The sequence below is a fragment of the Garra rufa genome, chromosome 4, assembly GCF_049309525.1.
Source record: "Garra rufa chromosome 4, GarRuf1.0, whole genome shotgun sequence".
In the NCBI taxonomy this organism is placed as follows: domain Eukaryota; kingdom Metazoa; phylum Chordata; class Actinopteri; order Cypriniformes; family Cyprinidae; genus Garra; species Garra rufa.
Genome location: NC_133364.1, coordinates 25,064,851 through 25,084,067, shown reverse-complemented (window position 1 = coordinate 25,084,067; position 19,217 = coordinate 25,064,851). Strand labels below are relative to the sequence as shown.

Here is a 19,217-nt window from a genome sequence, read left to right as displayed (position 1 = left end):
GTGTGTGCGTGTGTATGTGTGTGTTTTGACTCGCCATACGGTTGAGGGAAATGTCGCAGCAGGTAATGTCATGGCTAATTTAGCATGACTGCTCTCCTTCATGCCCTCTTACTGAGACGAGTGAATGATCACAATTAGACCCCGCTATGCCGCAATTCAATTCTTAACACACACTTACACGGATAAAAGCACATTAACGCTGGTAAAGGACATTGTTTTCCATAATGTAGTGGACCATAGAGCTAAACATGTTTCTTTATCAAGCTGTTACTACAGCAATTGAATGACTTATTCTTGTTTTGCCAATAGATTGTTTGTGTGTGAACAGGGCAAAATACACTGGCCAGCATACACACACATAGACGGGTTTGGTCTGACAGGTTGAGACACTTGGTCACATGACTGAAGGCACCTGACTAATCAGCTCCAGCTGTTTGCTGTCTTCCATTACATTCTAAACATCTGTTGTGTCTCACAGTAAACACTGTGATGGAGAAAAATAGAGAGAAGATGCTATTAAATTCATCACACTCTCACTGCTGACACTAAAGGGTCATCCATTATAAAGGAAGGGCAGAAATAACTGGTGCGCAGCACTGAGGGATTGTGGGTAGGCGTTTGAGTGATATTCTGAATAACAACGTGATAAATGAATATGACAGCAGGTGGACAGGTAAGACAGAATCCAGAGGAACAGAGAAGTGTCTGATACTGTCATGTACTGTGTTTAGAATGGAATACTAGCACACTGCATACTGTATTCTATCTTTAAAAATATAAAAATGTTCTTTCTTTTGGTATTATACTTTTAAATATACTTTTAGAATGTCATCTGGTGATCGCACACATGCTGAAAAACTGCATACTTCACATAACATACATAGTGTATATTGCAGAAATAATATGAAAGTATGGTAGTCTGCTATTTCGAACACTGCCAATGAAACAAGCAATGGAGGAGATTTGACTCTGTTTTAGTATGAGTTTCTAAATTGCTGCGGCAGACAGGCATTGTGTCTGGAAACATTTTGGACTGCTCTTTTGGATGATGATCAGAGTAAGTTTTGAGTTCGATCTGTCTGGCGGTGAGTCGAGCCACCTGAGACGTGCTGTGAAATATCAGCTCTGTCTTTCTTATTGCATTAGTCAAGGTTAAAATACAACTGAGACCAAAGTGATCCGAGATCAGACTCACGCTGAACAGGCTGTGGTCTTCAGTGCGGTCCAGGAGTTTGTCCAACTGGTAAAGCGCTCGACTAGCAGCGTGCCACGGCAGAAACTCGGCCTCCTGAGACAAATACGAGATCATCTGCAGTGGGACGTTCTGGGGCAAATACCCCGCTCTAGAAAAAAAGAAAAACAAAAAGAGTATGAAAATAAGACACTAGCAGCTCATTTTTACACATATTTCCCCTTTGGTAGGCACATCGTTAACATTTGATTACAAACAGTTCATTTTGTTCATCATTATTCGTTTAGAATAACTGCCAGGCATTGTGCTTTGCGTGGGGAGTCATAATGTGCTGTAAGAAACAAAAAAACAGCTTCTCCTGTACGACTACGGCCGTGTTCAATTTGCATAAATCCATAAAAAATAAGATCTCTTCTAAAAGCTTCAAATGTCTTCTCCTTTTCCCCTTCGGTCTTTTTAGAAACGCCTACAACCCTCTCATGAGAGCAGAAAAACAGAGTGGTGGCCAATATCCTTAGACCAAAACAAGAAAGAGGAGACTTTTCACGAGCGTTTGAATCTAAAGAACGTTTGCTAGCAAGCACAGTGTCACTATTACATTAGCAACCACACAGAACACCACAGCAAAAAAGGCTAGCATTGTCACTAGCACTGTTTTCAAATGTATAAATTGTGTGTGCTGTGTTATTTTGTGCTTATTAGAGTATTTTGCTGTTAGCTTGTCAGTTGTGTCTAAGTGCGCTTTACGTGAGCAGTGCTGATTTGTGTGGATCTCTGGGAAAAAACATTACTGAGGCATTTTTTTTTTTTAGCAAAATAATATGATGTAGCTTCTTGCACATTTCATGACACTTTTTTCCAAGTTAAATTGGTCTGAAAAGAAATAAGAGCTGTTACTGCCACTAGTGTTAATTCCAGCTGGAAAGTGCAGTGGAATGTATGTATGGCTATGTTTTTCCACTGAGCCTTGGCTGTCTATTTGAGTTTCTCAATTTCATTCAGGGCACATAAGTGCTCTGAATCTGAGGTCAGGCGAAAAAGGAAGTGATCGGACTTGAAAACGGACTCATTAAATTCTCGAGGACAGATTCACCCAACATACATTTAATTGGGACATTAATCACAGTTACTCATCAGACACCCAAGGAGGTTTTTAACATTTTCAGAGAAACTGATTTGCATTAACATTAGCAGGAGACAATTGAGGATGTGAAGAGGTAAAAACTGTTTCAACATCTTTACGGGAAAAGTAGCAAAGGTGTTTATCATCCCTTATGAAAATTAACCGTGGTTTTATTATAGTAAAAGTGTAGTAACCATGTTTTTTTGGCGTACTGAAATATCATACCATAGTTTAACTATGTAAAACATTTGCAATTACCATGTTTTTTTAGTTTTACATGTAGTAAAACCGTTGTTAATTTTCATCAAGCAAAGCTGAATTTATACAATGTAACTAAGAAGAGTTTTAGCTCAAAGTGTTTAAATGCTGTAGGTTTGTATCTAATTAGGATCAGGAATTGTGTTCTTCTTCCTTTGAAAAGCCGGTTATTATTACAGAAAGTTGGATATTACAGTTAGAGAGTCTTCAAACTGCCTTTGTTATGTGAAGTTTAGGGAATAATGGTCCTTAAAGTTTTAATATGAAATTGAATCGTCCTATTATACATGGTAATTGAAAAGTATTAAGAAATTTTTGCTCAATTGTATTTAAAAATATTCTGAAAATGAGAGCTTTGAAATGCTTTTTTTTTTTTTTTGACTGACTGACACTAGCATTTCTCTCAGTCTTACAGTTATATAGAAGTCAGGAGTAATTGACTCCAGACTGTTGAATTATTTAAAGTTAATGCCAACCCAAAGCAGTGGCCTTTACACCTCAGGCATGTATTAATTTTCAATAATTCAACAGTATGGAGTCAATAATTCTACATTTACTATGATTACCACATGCACATGTGTTTATCTCCAAATATTTTCAGCATTTTTGTCTACAAACTACTTAGGTACAGAATTGATTATACATCTTGTTTAGAAACCGGGTCAACAGCAACAAGCTGTTTGGTTATAGAAAATAAATCAAAACCATTACATGGGCCAAACAGAATAAGGCAATAAACTCTGGTCTAATTGTATTAAAATAAACAATTAATCAGTCTATAATGATGCCAAGGCACTTGAAACACTCATGGGCTGTCATTCTTTCACAATGATTACAAGGAAATATTCAATGTATATTCTCTTGACTGATGTGTACACAGACATGAAGGATGCAGATTACGCACTGAGTCAAGAGCTTAATCACATAGCATGTGCATCATTTATGTTGTGTTTCTCAGCGCTTAAAGACACAGTAGCATATAAATCACTGAAATGACTTCACCTGTCACAACACATTATAGGTGAAGTGAATGATGGCGGGGAGATGGCACAAATCACATCTTGTTTTTCTACGCTAAACTCTAGGGATGGATGGATGGATAGATGGATGGATAGATAGATAGAATAAAAATATCTTTTTTTTTTTTTAAATAAGTTTGTTGCATAAGTATTCATACCCTTAACTCAGCACTTTGCTAAGGCACCTTTATAGCCTCAAGTCGTTTTGGTTATGAAGCAACAAGCTTTGCACATCAGCATTTGGCAATTATCTACCATTCTTCTCCTGACCTCTTCATCTTTCAAACACTGTCAGGATGAGCACTTTTTTTAGGTTTCTCCAGAAATATTTGATTAGGTTCAACCCCAGGCTCTGACTGCGCCACTTCAAGGACATTCATAGAGTTGTCTATAAACCACTCTTGCTGTGTGCTTAGCTCATTGTCCTGTTGGAAAGTGAACCTTCTGCCTAGTCTGAGGTTTTGAATGCTCTGGACTGAGTTTTCATTAAGGCTTTCTCAATAGTCTGGTGCATTGAGCTTATCTTCTACTCTGACGAATACTTCATTGCCTGCTAATGAGGGTCCTTTAGGTGCTTTTTCTTTTTGCAAATTCCAAGTGTATTTTCATGTGTCTTCCCTGAGGAGAGGATTGAGTCTTATCACACCTCCATTAAGCCCAGATTGGTGCAGTGTTGCAGTAATGTTTGTCCTTTTGTAGGTTTCTCCTGTCTTCACATATGATCATAGAGCTCAACTAGAGTGACCATCAGGATCTTGGTCACCAGTCTAACTAAAGCCCTAATCCATCTATTACTCAGTTTAGCTAGGAAGCCAACTCTAGGAAGAGTCCTGGTTGTTTCAAACTTCTTCCATGAAGGGTAATGCTTCTGTGAAGCTACAATGCAGCTGAATTTCTTGAAGCATGATACAGTACTGTTTCTGAACTATACAGGCCTTTTTTTACTTCAGGGCTTGTTTTTGTCTGTAATATGCATATTCAATCCTTTTATTAAGACGTGTGTGCCTTTCTAAATCATACCCATTCAATTGAATTTGCCATAGGTTAACTTCACTTGATGTCTAGTAACATCCACAAGCAATATGAATGCTCCCAAGTTAAATTTCAACTGTCCCAGATAAGGGTATAAATAATTATGTAATTGAATCATTTAAGTTTTTAATACATTTGCAAAGATGTTAAAAAACTTTTTTTTCTTTGCCATTATGAGAGTGTAGACTGATGTGAGGGAAAAAGTAATTTAAAGTAGTTTAACATAAGGCAGCAAAATAACAAAACATGAGAAAATGAAGGGGTATAAATACTTTTGCAAGACACTGTAGACAGACAGATTCTTTAGAGGAAAAATAAAGAATTTAAAAACCTTCATAATGGCTGTCATTTATATTTAGAGACACATCTATTGCACACCACATGCACACAGCAGTGACTGGAGGCCATTCAGTTCCTCCATTTCATAAAACTTCTTTCTTCCTTGTATTTTTAAATTATTCAACTTTCTGATCGAAGGTCGGAGGGAAAATGTTCATTAAATATAAACGCAACATTACCATAAAACTGTCATGAGGCGTTGAAGTTTCCCTGCTGTTAGTGAGCACAGTAATGAATGAGTTGATCACTCTCACGCTTCAAGAATGTGCCGGTACACACACACAAGCTCAGAGAAACATGTGTTGCATTGCATGAAGGCCATTTATCATTGATAATAGCACTCCAGAAGAACAGCAAGGTGCAAATAAGAGCGTGTGGCTCTTTAAAATTGTCTGACATCATTCATTTTCAATGAGAGCTGATAACATGAGCGCTAGCGACCATTGGAGAATTGAAAGTAACTCTAAAATTCATACAGATTTTTAATTCATGAGTATATATAGAGTAACATAACAGTCTCCTAAATAAATCATTGACTTTCTAAACTGGTCTGTAATTGTAGCTCGTTTAGCAGAGCATTTCAAACAGGCCTATTAAGAAGCTTCATCATCGAGACTCAACTCGAGAGTCAACAGAGATCTCACAATGTGCACAAAAAATATTGTGTCAAAGAAAAAGAACATGAAAAAGTCCAAAATATTTTTCCAGTAGCACTGTTTTGTAATTCATTCTCGCTGTTGTGTGAGAAATTACAGAGTTGTTGACAGGAGTTGTGATGCTTTACAAGCACCACAAACCTTCTGTCTCTGTGGCAACAATCTGCTGATGATGCTAATATCGGGTTAGAAACAGATCAGCGTTTCTGTGGAAGTTCAAACCGCAATGTGTCAAGACAAGTAGCTAGTAATGACAGTGAGCTGTTAACAGCAATTGTTAATTGTGATAATCTAGCAGAACTAGGCTTCACTAACACCAGCTTTCTTCTCCTCGATTGATCAGTAATTCATAATCACAATAAAGGCTGACTAAGCTTTATAAGGCAGTATTGATCTGTGTGAGTGACTCCCATGAGCACCAGGGACATTTAATTAGGTAACATCACTCGAGGCAGCAGCACCCATTCAGTTTCCTCAGTCATACGAACACTTTTTATCATCCCTGTAATTTGCAGCGAAACGAGACATTTAACACATTGTGATTAACGATGATGCTGTTTTAAATATGCAGGCTGGCATTTTCGCTTTTCTAAGTACGTAAGAGCCGATAACCACCTCCACAGATCTGAGCCCTGAGGTTGAATAAGACATCCTGTTAACATCCGCTCTTATTTATTAGGATTAGCTGTAAATAACAGCAGAGAGAAACAATATGTACAAACCAGACTGAAATCAAAACTCAGGAACAAAAGGATTTGCCTTCAGTCCTGTTAAGTTTCAATTATCAAGCTCTTCGGTAATCAAGGCCAAGCCAAATAAACAGACTAAGTGAACATGACGTACTATAATGCAGGGAAACAGGTTTCCATTCTCAGCCCAATGTGACGGCAATAAACGCAAGTTTCCCTGCGGGTTTGTCGTCACTTGACTGAATCGTCATGCTTAGGAAACATCTGTGGCCAAAAACACAATTCTCCACATGCCTGTTAAACCCCACTCTAGCTCAACACGAGCCGCACAGCGCTGGCAGATGAGCCTGTCGTTTCACTATGATGAAAAGCGGTGCTAATGCTAGCTGAGCATCTGGCAGCTTCCTCATTTAGTTTGGTGGAAGAATAAAAATGGCTGGCCTGTGAAATTAATAGATTTCACAAACTACATCTACAGTAAATAAACAACATTCAACGTTTAAGAAAGTCCATCAGTGAGACTCAAATGCTGATTTGGCTAGCGCTTAGTGATTCTAGCTGCCAGCGATTGAATATTTCCTTTATTAGGCAGAACAAGTGAGAGTTTTTGTATTACACAGAGAGGACCTTAGGGAGAGCAGTCGTTCCTGAAGGGACTAATGGCAGCTTGGCAGCTTGTGGCACTATAAACTCTCAGAGGACGCTCATTCAGAGAGCGGTGCTTTTTTCTCTCTTCCTTTATCGTTCTGTCTCTTCTTTCTCTTACATTAATGGGCATTCATGAGTTTCCAGCTGCTGATGAAGCTCTGAATGATCAACACAGTAAATGTGGGAACAGTGGAAAGGCAGGAACACAGAGGCTTTTCCTCACTTTTATTATCCGCTTTCACAGTATTGGCTCAATAGTCTCAGCGCAGCTCTCATCTTGATGAGCTAAAGGGTTTTTCTTTGGTAATGCTTTCAGAGTAAAGGAGAAAAGAGAATTACAGTACAAGAACTGCATCTGTCAGTTATGAAGGTCTTACTGAAGTTCACTGGATCAGACTGTTCTTTACTATTGTGATGGATGGCTTTATCAAGATCCTTTTAGGCTGACCAAAAGAAAATTGGTGTTACCTTTGAGATTTAGGTCTTTTCAAATGTCTGGTGCTAAATATCTGTCTTGCTTTAAGATATTAAAAAAGAAGAATAAGAATGTATTGAATGAATAATTGTGTTTTTTTTTGTTTGTTTGTTTGTTTTTTACATCAAAACAAAATAGTTCTTAAAAACTTAAAGATTAACAAAACTGTTATTGTAATAAAATAATTGTATGTTTTATAACAAAAACAAAGTATTTGCAAACGTCATTTTTAATAATAAAATTAATAATAATATGTTTCTTTGTCGACAGCCAGTGGATGACTCATGATTTTCAACACCTTGTTCACCCCAAAAGAGCTTCTAATAAAAATCAGGAAAATATAGCTGCAAGCAGTGATTACCGGGGTTCAAACGCTTTAAGGCATTTAAGCACATATGAAAAAAGGCATTACATATTATTTATCAAGCCTGTAACAACCTAAATCAATAATAAAGAACAGCATTTCTGAAAAAAAAACAGATAATTTACCCTATAAATATAATGTATTTTAACATAAATAACTTTTATAATGCCAGCTGTGGTCCGATCCCCCGAAAACTTTGCATGCTTGTTTAAAATCATCGGTTGCATGTGCTCACCAGGTTTCGTGAAGTTTTGAGTTTTTGTTTAGGCTTTATAAGCTTTGAGTATATTTGGACAGGCCTCTTTTCTGAATGACACAGTTATAGCTTCCCAAAGGGTAAATTCTACATTTTTTTTTCGATAATTATTGACCTAGAGAGTTCAGAGAATTGCACTGTAGTGTTTTTTCCAGATTGAGCGAAAAACCTAGGACTAGTTCATAAAAATATTTTTTTTCTCAAGCATTTAACAAACAGTTTAATTGTCAGTAGTGGTTCTAGAGGCAAAGTTGTTTAGAATGATGAGGTCTATCGTGTGACATGAATATCGTGTGTATGTGTGAAAAACTATATACAATAGTTTACACCCTTGAAAAATGCCAATTTCTTTCAAATTTCTCACAGACCTTTTGGGTCATGAGTAAAACAGGTCCAAGTTTTGTTCCAATCGACCTCCGTTAAGCTTGTCTAATAGGTGCTCAAAGTTCATTGGCCATGTTGCAGATGTCCTTATTGCCACTTGTGGCACTTTGGACCAATACTGTACATACTGATTTGGTCGAAAGGACAAACGAATACGTAGCTATGGCCAGTTTATGTTTTTTTCCTTCTTATAGTTTTTTCACGTGACCTCAGAGATGGCTCTTACATATGCATCATTTTAGTAAAACCGTCCCAGCCCCCTTTCAAATGTTGAGAGTCGAAAGTTCAACTTTTTTTATAATTATTGATATTCACTCTCCAGAGAATCTTTCTGCACTAGTTTGGTTTTGGATAAAAAACCTAGGTTTAGTTTGCAAAAAAAAAAAAAAAATTTGAAAACTCTCAAATCCTGAAAATCAGGATGATGGACGATGTTGGTGTGTGTTTTATCTGGCGTGAACCAAGGATTCCAATGACATGATACTTCAGCCTGTAATAAATGGTTTAGGAGTTATGAGCAATTTCATACTTTTGATCACTGTAGCGCCCCCCTCAGGCCGACTGGGACGAGCATTGGTGACGTTGTATATGGTGTGAGTACTACCATCCTACTAAGTTTCAAGTCTCTACGAGTTACGAGTTTGGTCTGCCTGATTAGTTTTACATTGAGATAGGCCATTCTAACGATCACAAAAGGTTTTCAGCATTACGTGTTGAACCCCTAATTATTCAGTCAACAGAAAGTAAGTAGAGGTGTTATTGGTGCCAAATGGCTAATCATTTCCAGTCGAGTACTTTTACTTCTAGGTTTAACTGCTGGTATTATTATGCAAAACTTAATGCATCATGTAAAGTTGAATATCATGTATTTTACATACTACTGATGCATTCCTAAAGCTGGTGAATATGACATGAACATTCAGTGTGATTCATCAGGTATTAGCAGATCAAATATAAGAACATTGTCTGGTGATGCTATTTTAATCAGCTCGGAGAGAGTTATGAATGCACAACCACAGTTTTGCAACATTTTGATTTTCATAGAGATTTGTTAATCATGATGTAACGTTTTGAAATCCCAGGATTGATTTGCACTGCTCTCTGCTGTAAATTTCAGTCATTCAGCCCATTTTTTGACTGACATCTATGAAGAATCTACTAGGAAATTAATAATTATTATGTTTTCATTGAACAACTAAATAAATTTGTGCATTTCTATGCAGATGTATGTACTTAATTTTGACTATAGTGAAGTTCTTAGAGATTAAATGCTTGATTTTGCAATCTGGTAGATGTGTGTCATGGCGAAAATCCAGTCTTGGTCTCAACGGGCTTTTATACTCCAAGAGTTTTTCCTTACCACTGTCACTTTGTACTTTCTAACTAGGAAGTGAACAAGCTCCTTAAATAATGTGACAGTTACTGTGACAATAAAAAGCACCACACAAATAAAGCTGAATTAGACTGAATAGTCCAGTGGGTCTCTGTGGAGGTGTGAAGGACATTAAATAGATCTGTAGTGCAGGTTTCAGGCTCTCTGAAAGGCTCTGCATGTTTCCAGAGGGGCATGTAACAAACAGAACCTACCTCGCCAGGTTGAAGACGTCATCAATCAGACCGGCCCTGTTGCCCACAGAGATGATCTGCCGGAAGAAAGCAGCAGAGACATTTATAATGCAGCAGGAAACATGCAGGAATATGGGAGTGATGAGGAGAATGAAGAAAAGGAAGAATATTGACAGAACAGGGAAAGAAAACTCAAAAAGGAAAGATGATGGACTGACAGAGGTGGTGCTGTACCGTTGGGTTGGTCATCAGCTGTTGAATGAGAAGTCTCCAGTTGTGAAGGTCATAGTTTACTCTGAAGTAGCCCGTTTGATTGATGTTGCCCAGCAACCATGTCTCGCCATCCACGTGACCCACTCTGTGTGTCTCTATAAATACAAGAGTAAAAAAAGAACATAAAATAAACGTTTAATGACACTTCTGACAGCTCACTGTAGCTCAACTCACACGCATATTAGCAGAAACTCACAGCTTCTAATTACATCTCATTGTAGTTCATATGGACCGATATACTCTGTCTGACAGTGCACTCACAAAGCTTTTTATTCGTATCAACATTTAACATTTTCAGTGCATTTACCATCTTTGGAATGAACTCATAGAAGCAGTCCTGCATGAAAATATACATGAAGAGACGATGCATTCAGCATTTCGTAATGCACAACATCTGTAATTTAATGTGTTTGCCACGTTCTCATCTTGTAATATTCGAACCAGACCTTGTGCTTTTTCATGGATAACAAATGCACTGGTTAAGTGCTTTTGAGCGCTCGTAGACTCAATGGATTTGAAGTGTATCGTGATCCAGAGAGCATCCAGCCATCAGGGGCCAGATTGCAAGAGTCAGGCGGTGAGTTAATACATATAAATGGGGTCTCAGTGTTATAGTCTGTGTTTCTTGTCTCAGACTCGCTCTTGAATGCACCACTGTGGATCTGCATTGTAGCCCTGATGAGGGCTGTTTCTCAGAGAAGGTGAGCTGAAAATGGAGGCTGTTAAATGGTCGCACAATCAGAGGAACTCTGAGGTCTGAGCCACACGGATCACTCACAGACCAAATTCAATTCCAGCTCGTGGAATTTGACTCGCTGTAGCTCCAGCCGAAGAAAATCCACCTCGTTCCCCAACGGAGAGGAAAGGAATGGAACAGAATTGAATTTAATGATGGTGGACGTGGAGCTGCTGCAAGAATGTGTGACTCACAGATGAATAGTAGTTTGAATGTGTTGTAAAAGGACATTTACATAAAAGCACCTTCAGGAGCTAAGTTAGTCGAATTTAATAAGGAAATCCAATTAATGCTATACTTTTATCTGTATTTTTATGTGTTGCTGACTGACAGCAGTTGTCGACTTCATAGGTCAAGGACATGATTCAGATTGATTTTATTTTTTAAATTTCTTCTTACTAATTCAAATTCTTTTTGATATTTTTTAGGAATGTCAAAAACGTACTGAAAGAACAATTTTTGTCTGGCAAATTAAAACCATAAGTCAAATCAGGACATGTTATCATGGGGCTTATCTGGTGCTTACAATCAAAACATTCAGCATAACTGTTACCTGTTTTATTGGAGACCCAAATGATGGTCTCTGTTGATATGTGACTGGAGTTTCCCACTGCGAGCGTCAGCGGTATTTGCCACTGGAAGCTAAAATGAGACAGAAAGAGAAAAACAACAGATAAAAAGCTCTATTTGATCTCTGGGTTTAAATGTCACTGCCGCAGATACATACTGTATGATGCACATAATCTCACACATACAGACTCCCACCCCTTAATGGGATTGTGGGATATATGCACGATATCTTCTCTGTCTCGGCACCAAGTGACAAAATCAGAAATATCAGACGATCACGAAGCTCAAAGAAAGCCCAGCAGTGTCAAAGCTCAAAGAAATCAGCTTTCATTCTTTCCCAGAGTGCTTTGCTTTCTCTCTCTATCTCTCTCTATCACACACACACAGCTGTGTATCGCTCGTCACCCGATCGCTGTCATGTTCTGTGTCGCCACCTCATTTTGACGACGATTCATCTGTGAGTGTGTGCTTTCATGTGTTAGTGTGTGTATGAACATCCCTAGGTATGAGAGCACATCCAGTAAAAGACTGTCTGACAGCTGTCACTATGGATGGCCGCCCCTTTTTCAGCCTGTCAAAATGGCTGACACACAGGTGGACGTGGTCTGCTGTCTGCCAGCGTAAATTACCCCAAACGAAAAGAGCAGCAGAGACACCCAACAGCAATGAATACTGTAACATTATAAAATCTAACCCAAGGCTGAATCATTTAAACGCACTCCAAACAAGACATTTGAACTGTATTTTAACAGTTTTCCATCTTACATAACAAAGCCGTTTTATCGACTGAGAAAAGTTTTAGGTATCATAATCTTTGTTGAAGGGATTGTAATGAACAAGTATTAACTCTGATGTTATGCAAAACATATTAATTTAGTTAAAGTGTTTCGTATCAGTAATACTAGGGGCCTTTTGCCCCATGCTGATTAGCCTTTTACCCCCAAACAAAACTACTTTTATGATTTCTTTTCCCATGAAATCTGTTCTTAAATACAAAGCTGCCATCAATCACTATGGCAGCAGTGAATAGCACATTTCCCTTAAGGTGTGCCATTAGCCACATTTTACTCTATTCAGTGCCTGATAAGAAATGATAGAACATTGCATAATGGTGTTTTCATACTTAATCATATAAATATGTTAATGAATGTCTTTTAAATTATATATCGCATATTATTAAGGCCAAAATGTTTATACCAATAGGGGAGCGCGGGGCACAACCACTTTTTGAATTTCGCGGTTTATGCAAATCCACTTGGGGTTCAGAGTACAATTTTTATCCACATTATTTTCACACTTGTCTAGTACAAATATATTGCTTTGTTTCATATTTACAGTGTATACGTTTTTCGTTATTTACCTCAAAAGAAAGGAAGTGAAACGTGACAACATCCCCCGTAGGTGGGGTACATTGTAACATCTGAGGGGCACGTTGTAACATGACCATATGACAGCTTAAAATGTTATTTGATCAAATGAAAAAAATATACACAACAAACTAAAATATTTTGTCAGTAAAATACATTTGTGAACTTTTTCAATTTTTAAATAAAAATAATCTAATCTTGGAGTTTGACAATGAACACATCGCAACAATGCTTGGAACGGCCCTGATTGCAACACACAGCTGTACAGTAGTTCAAAACAATGTGGACAAATAAATGAAACACATTTAGACATTCAGAAAAACACTCCCCTCCCTCCACACACAGCTCTCATAGAACACGACACACATAAACAAGCCAAAATGCTTTACATTTCTTGAAATACTAACTTCTGAACATTAAACATTGATTGTCAGCCTTTATTCACCTGTTTCTTGTGGTTTCTTATCAAAATCCTTATAAGTCAATAGTGTAAATTGCATCGCTAATGTCACAGAATAGCATAGTTTAATAACAGCGGGGCATATTGTCACACAGTGTTACAACGTTCCCCAATCTGCGCGACTGGAGCTTAAAGCAGGTTAGTGTCTTCTGCTGCGAAGCATTAATTAAAATGTATTTATTAAAACTATCTAAACTGATAAATAACATATTGGAGATTAAAATAATAGCAGTTTTGCTATTATAAAAAATATTCAAATAAATATTCAGTGATATCTTCAAAACGCTTTTGAATTTTAGCGCTCTTTTTTCTCTGCATAGTGTTGCTATGGCAACTGGTAAATACCGTAAATTTGGTTATGCTAGCATGTGTGGAAATATTTAAACTATGTGTGTTACAATTAACCCGTGTTATGTTGTGCCCTGCTCACCCCTACATCTTTCTTTGTGTTTTCAATTTGCCTTTGGTTAGCAAGTTAAAGGCTTAGCTTACTCTCTTAGATGCCTCTGGTAAGCAACCTTGCTTATTTAGCATACTGCTAAGTGCTTAAGAATAGCTCTGTTGTTTAGTTAAAACAAGACAACCGGATAACCATATAGCAACACCCTGATAACCATCACAGCAGCCTAGCATTGTAGCAGTGAACTTTACAGAGGCACGCACCACATTTTCTTCATAAAATGTCAAACTTTAGTCATCTAATATGAGAAGAGCAGCCTGGATTATTCCGTGACATCAGTCTCGGCTGTGGGGAATGGGTTGGATCATTAGGGATTTGTGTTAGTTGGAAAACTGACAGCAATGGACAAAATCCCTTTCTGGCTGCTGGTGACTCACCTTAAATCATTCATAAGATGATTTGCATTATTTAATGTGTCTTAATTATGTCTGATTAAGGCGAAATTAGGATTTCGTCTAAAGACTGGTCTAAAAACTAGGTGATTAAACATTAATGGCAACTTAATGTAAGTAGAAACAGCTGTAAACAGCAGACGCTGGAGGTACTGTGCTAAAAGTTTACAGTATATCACAGAGGAAGCTATAGCACAGTCAGGAAGACATTATGCATAAGCTGAAGCAATACTATCCTGCTGGGAAACGGTATTTAAACGCGTATGTTTGTAAGGGGACTATCGAGAGAGGTTCTGTGCTAGATGAGTGCTGATAACAATGCTTATGAATTCCAGTGATAATAGAAGCATCTGTGTGTGTTCAGATGAAACCACACACTGATACATTTACATAAAACTCTGTTCATCAGAGGGATTGAACAAGAGAAGAAAGCAGAAGAAAATTAAAGTTCTCCACAGGCTGGTAATTTGGTGGCTCGTGTTTATGTTCATTTATGGAAGCGTCTGTTATCATCATCGTTATTTACATCCCTCAGGAACTTTGTGTTATGGCCCAGAGCTTTAGCTAAAGCACAAATCAAGATCTCAGTCTCTCCAGTGTGAAATGAGACATGTGGGCATCATGTTATGTTTATGAAAAGAAGCAATGTTTGTTAGCTGAGGTTCAATTGTTCATATTGGGACATATGAATAAAAGCCAAAAAAAAGCCTTCTGCAAAAAGAGTAACAGCTGTGTTCTGGATGTGTCTACATTTAAAATTCACAGTGATTAACCAGCATCCTCTCTCTCTTTTTTCTCTCTCTCTCATCGGTTGTGAGGTCTCAGTCTGACTGTCTCTCTGTGCGGGTGTGATAATATCTTAGACTCTCTTTAGGGACGGCTGGCTTTTGCAGTCTATAATGAGTCACTGGGGGCTTTTGTAGCTCAACATGTGCGATAGATCCTTACAACACTTTTATCCAACACCAGCTGCGCAGAGGAGAGGAAAAAACACAAGTGTCTTCTTTTGAAACCTTCCATGGATTCACACATGCTGGAGTTTGTGCTGAGCTTGGAGCTTTCGTGCTCGCTGATGTTGTTTAGACTTTCAGTCAATCATGCAGGAACAGTTTGAAACCACTGAGACCATGAAGAACTGGGCAAAAGTGGATAAAGATGTTCTGCTGGATGGGTTAGAAAAGAAAGACTGGGATTTGTTGGGTATTGAGGAAATCTATTGACCCTGCAGAGAGCAACAGCTAAACAAAGAGGTTGGTGGTGGCTTTCTAAAAAACTGGGGATTCATTCAGGTTAAGTGATCCATTCACAAGAAATCAGATCTGAATAGAAGTTTAAATAGAATATAATTTCATCACACATTGCATTTGTAGCAAACGTGTTAACAGGTCTGCTTTTCCCTCCTATGAAAGACATTCTAAATCTCTACAGGTGTTTCTACTTCATTTATGTGCACAGTGGCGTTCTAGCTGATGCATTTTCACAGTTAATGTTTTATTGCACTTCAGAATTGTATATGCGTTTTGCACTGTTAACTGTCTAGACACATTCCAGTGATGTCACATGAATGCATTACTGCATTTCCACATTTCCAACTGTAAATCGTTTAACCATACTGTGAATGCATATACAGTTGAAGTCAAAAGTTTGCATACACTGACCTGAGTAAGACATTCTTCAGAAAAATCCTTCAGGTCTCACAAATTCTTTTTTTTTTTTTTTTTTTTAGCATTTTTTGTATTTGAACCCTTTCCAACAATGACTTTAAACGCTCAATAATGCTTTAAAAGAAAACACAATGCATTAAAGGTCCACTGAAGTGCCTTGAAACACGCAGCGTTATTCTATGTGGTGACGTACTTTTAACTGAAACAAAAACATATCGCCCAGCCCTGCCCACTTATTTTGAATAGCCAATGGCGTTCCATTAATATCTGCTCGAGCCAGAGCCGTTCAGCTCGGTAAAGCCGCATTTGTAAGCTTATGACAGCCACAGACTAATAAATTATCCCACAGATTCAATATGAAACTCTTGCTAAAACAAAATAGTGATCATAATCATGCTGAGGCTGTGTAGTTTAATACATGCCAATCGCACATATGAGCGCATATAATCTGCTCCGTGTATTGCGTCTCTGTGTAGGGGGTGGGACAATACGGACTCTAGAGAGCATTTGATTGGACAGAACGTTTGATGAGAAACTGAAGTGCACGGTGATATCATCAAAATCGTTGATTCATATTGGTGGAAGTGACCAGACTGTATGTTTTAAATGCCCATATCTTGTAAACATGAATTTTGTCGTTGTTTTGAAGCACACTGGCTTATAGATAATCTTAAGGCTAATATATTCACACTAAAAGCCCAAAAACTTTAATTTTGATTTCAGGGGGACTTTAAGAGCTGGGGGGTGAAAACTTATTGAATTTGAAGATCATGATAAATTTAACTTATTTTGCCTTCTGGGGAACATGTATCTTCTGTAGCTTCTGAAGGGCAGCACTAAATAAAAAAAAAAAAAACAATATTTAAGCAAAATAAGATAAAATGTACACATTTTCATTCTGTTCAAAGATTTACACCCCCAAGCTCTCACTGCATCGTTTTTCCATCTGGAGCATCAGTGAGCGTTCGAACTTTCTGTAATAGCTGCATATGAGTCCCTCAGTTGTCCTCAGTGTAAAAAGATGGATCTCAAAATCATACAGTCATTGTTGGAAGATGTTCAAATACACAAAAATCCTGAAAAAGCAAATAATCTAGAGGACCTGTAGGACATTTCTGAAGAACAGCAGGCAGTTTAACTGTTCAGGACAAACAAGGGACTCATGAACAACTATCACAAAAAAACAAACAAAAAAAACAGCTATAGATCATTCAGGTAACAACACAGTATTAATAGTCAAGTGTAAACGTTTCAACAGGGTCATTTATATAAATTCAACTATTATGTTCTCTTGAGGACTATATCTTATTCAGGTCAGTACTGAATAAAAATAACATACATTTTGTATGATCCCTCATATTTTGGTAAAATAATTATTTTGCAGATTCTGCAAGGCGTATTTTGACTTTAACTGTATACTACAGTATATGTTTTGTGTGCTCTGTATTATTGCAGCGATTCCAATCTAACTTGAACAAGAACATTTTCTTCACTTCAACAGTTGCATGTGACAGTTTTATTGCCAGGTTCTTAATGATATTCTTTCATTGTGGGTATCCAATCATCACCATGTGACCCTGAAACTCCAGTCGCAAATTAGTTTGGCACAGTTACACACCAGCCTCAAGCAGACCTACATATACCTACAAAATAAGACTCTATAAGGCTCGGATCCACCTGTAAAATAATTCACGGGAGTAACTGCACATCCCCATTACAGTCTAGCAGCCAGCAATGAGAAAATTAATGTGTGCCTTCAAGCGCTAAGTTGTTTATATTCTCTATCACCATCACCTCGGCATAAAATCTGTCCTGTGAAAATCCAAATAGTCAGGTAACATACGAGTGCAAAGGTGTTAATGAAGGAACGCTTCAGCTTCAGACTTTTTACACAGGATCTGCAAAACTTTCTTAGACGTTCTAAACCGTCTTTTGATGATTTCAAATAAGGGTTTTTGAAGTACTAATCTTCACACTTATGGCCACTTTCTAATGATATATTGCATCTTGCTAACTTAATACTGAGGTTTTATAAATGGAGAGGAGAACTGTAACCCTGAATAAATGCAGGTTTAATAAGCTAACTGCTAATACGCTAACAAGCTGATGTAAACGATCTGATTAGTTCTATGACGGTTTCAAAGCAATATTTATGCCGCGTTCCAGGCAACCCGTGACCCGTGTTTTTCCAACCTTCTACCAGTGAAAGTGCACTGGAACGGCAGTCAAACCCTGTGACTTCCCACTCGTGAACTCATACTAGATCGATGTACTCCCAGTTACCAGTTCTGACGTAACATAGCCCGCGAAACAACAATGTCAGCCCTAATGGGTGCGGTGTTTATGCAAGTAGTACATGGTGGAAAAATAGAGCTTAGGACAATATAACGTTGCAATCAAATTAATAATAATATGAAAATAATAATAATTCATAAATGTGCCCAGGCAGTTTGGCTTGACTTGCCTGGAACGCTACAAAGTCGTGAGTCGTGGTTTGAAGTGGTGATTTACCAGTTAAAAAACCTGCCTGGAATGCAGCATAAGCATTACATACACATCACAAGGTCTAATACCCAAACTTTGTAAAAACAAGAGAAAAAAGGCTTAACATAATCTATTTTTAGAATGCTACCATGCTAGGCTTCCACTGTGTGTGCGATGTCATAACATCTCTACTGAAAAAAAAAAGAAAAACATTAAAAACCATCACAGGATTTGTAATGGTTTAACTGATTATGATGGAAATTGTGTTGGTTTTAATGGACACTGTAATAGTCCCATTTGATCTCTATTGGTAATTTGTCACCTTCTACTGGCTTGTTAAAACCACTAAAACCTAATGGAATATGTCTCAAAACACACTACAGGAAACTATTTTTAATGTTTTTAATGGTTTGTAGTTGATGGTTTGTAATGGTACTGTCATGATCTGGGCTGTGGGGTTGTCCCTCAGCCACCTGAGGTCGCTGTTTCCCTTTCCCTTGCACTGCACTTCCCTGATCGTTTACACCTGTCTTGTTGTCATTAACACTCATCTCAACTCACACCTGTTCACAATTATACGGACTTTAAAGCTGCTCATGTCTCACTGCTCATTCTGGCTGCATTGTCTTCGTGTGTCTTCAAGTCTGTCTGTGTGTTCCCGGATCCTGTTCTTGACCGTGTTTCAGTTCTGTTTATGTTGTATTATATTCAAGTTGTGTTGTGCCGTGTTGGCCTTTTGTTTGTGTTTTGTTTGTTTATTTATATTAAAACTCCTTCCCTGCATTTGGACCCAGATCTTCTCCTTCTCTA

The 19,217-nt window shown here is 37.8% G+C and overlaps 1 protein-coding gene across 1 annotated transcript in view; it reads right to left on the bottom strand.

Moving 5' to 3' along the window:
* trhde.1 (thyrotropin releasing hormone degrading enzyme, tandem duplicate 1) overlaps positions 1–19,217 on the bottom strand; it is a 132,420-nt gene that overhangs the window by 18,923 nt on the left and 94,280 nt on the right. Inside the window, exons 10-13 of the mRNA XM_073838893.1 lie at positions 11,564–11,652; positions 10,236–10,369; positions 10,023–10,078; positions 1,196–1,343 (exon numbers count right to left, since the gene is read on the bottom strand). Of these exons, the coding sequence (XP_073694994.1) occupies positions 1,196–1,343; positions 10,023–10,078; positions 10,236–10,369; positions 11,564–11,652 (427 nt within the window). The remainder of the gene's footprint in view (positions 1–1,195; positions 1,344–10,022; positions 10,079–10,235; positions 10,370–11,563; positions 11,653–19,217) is intronic.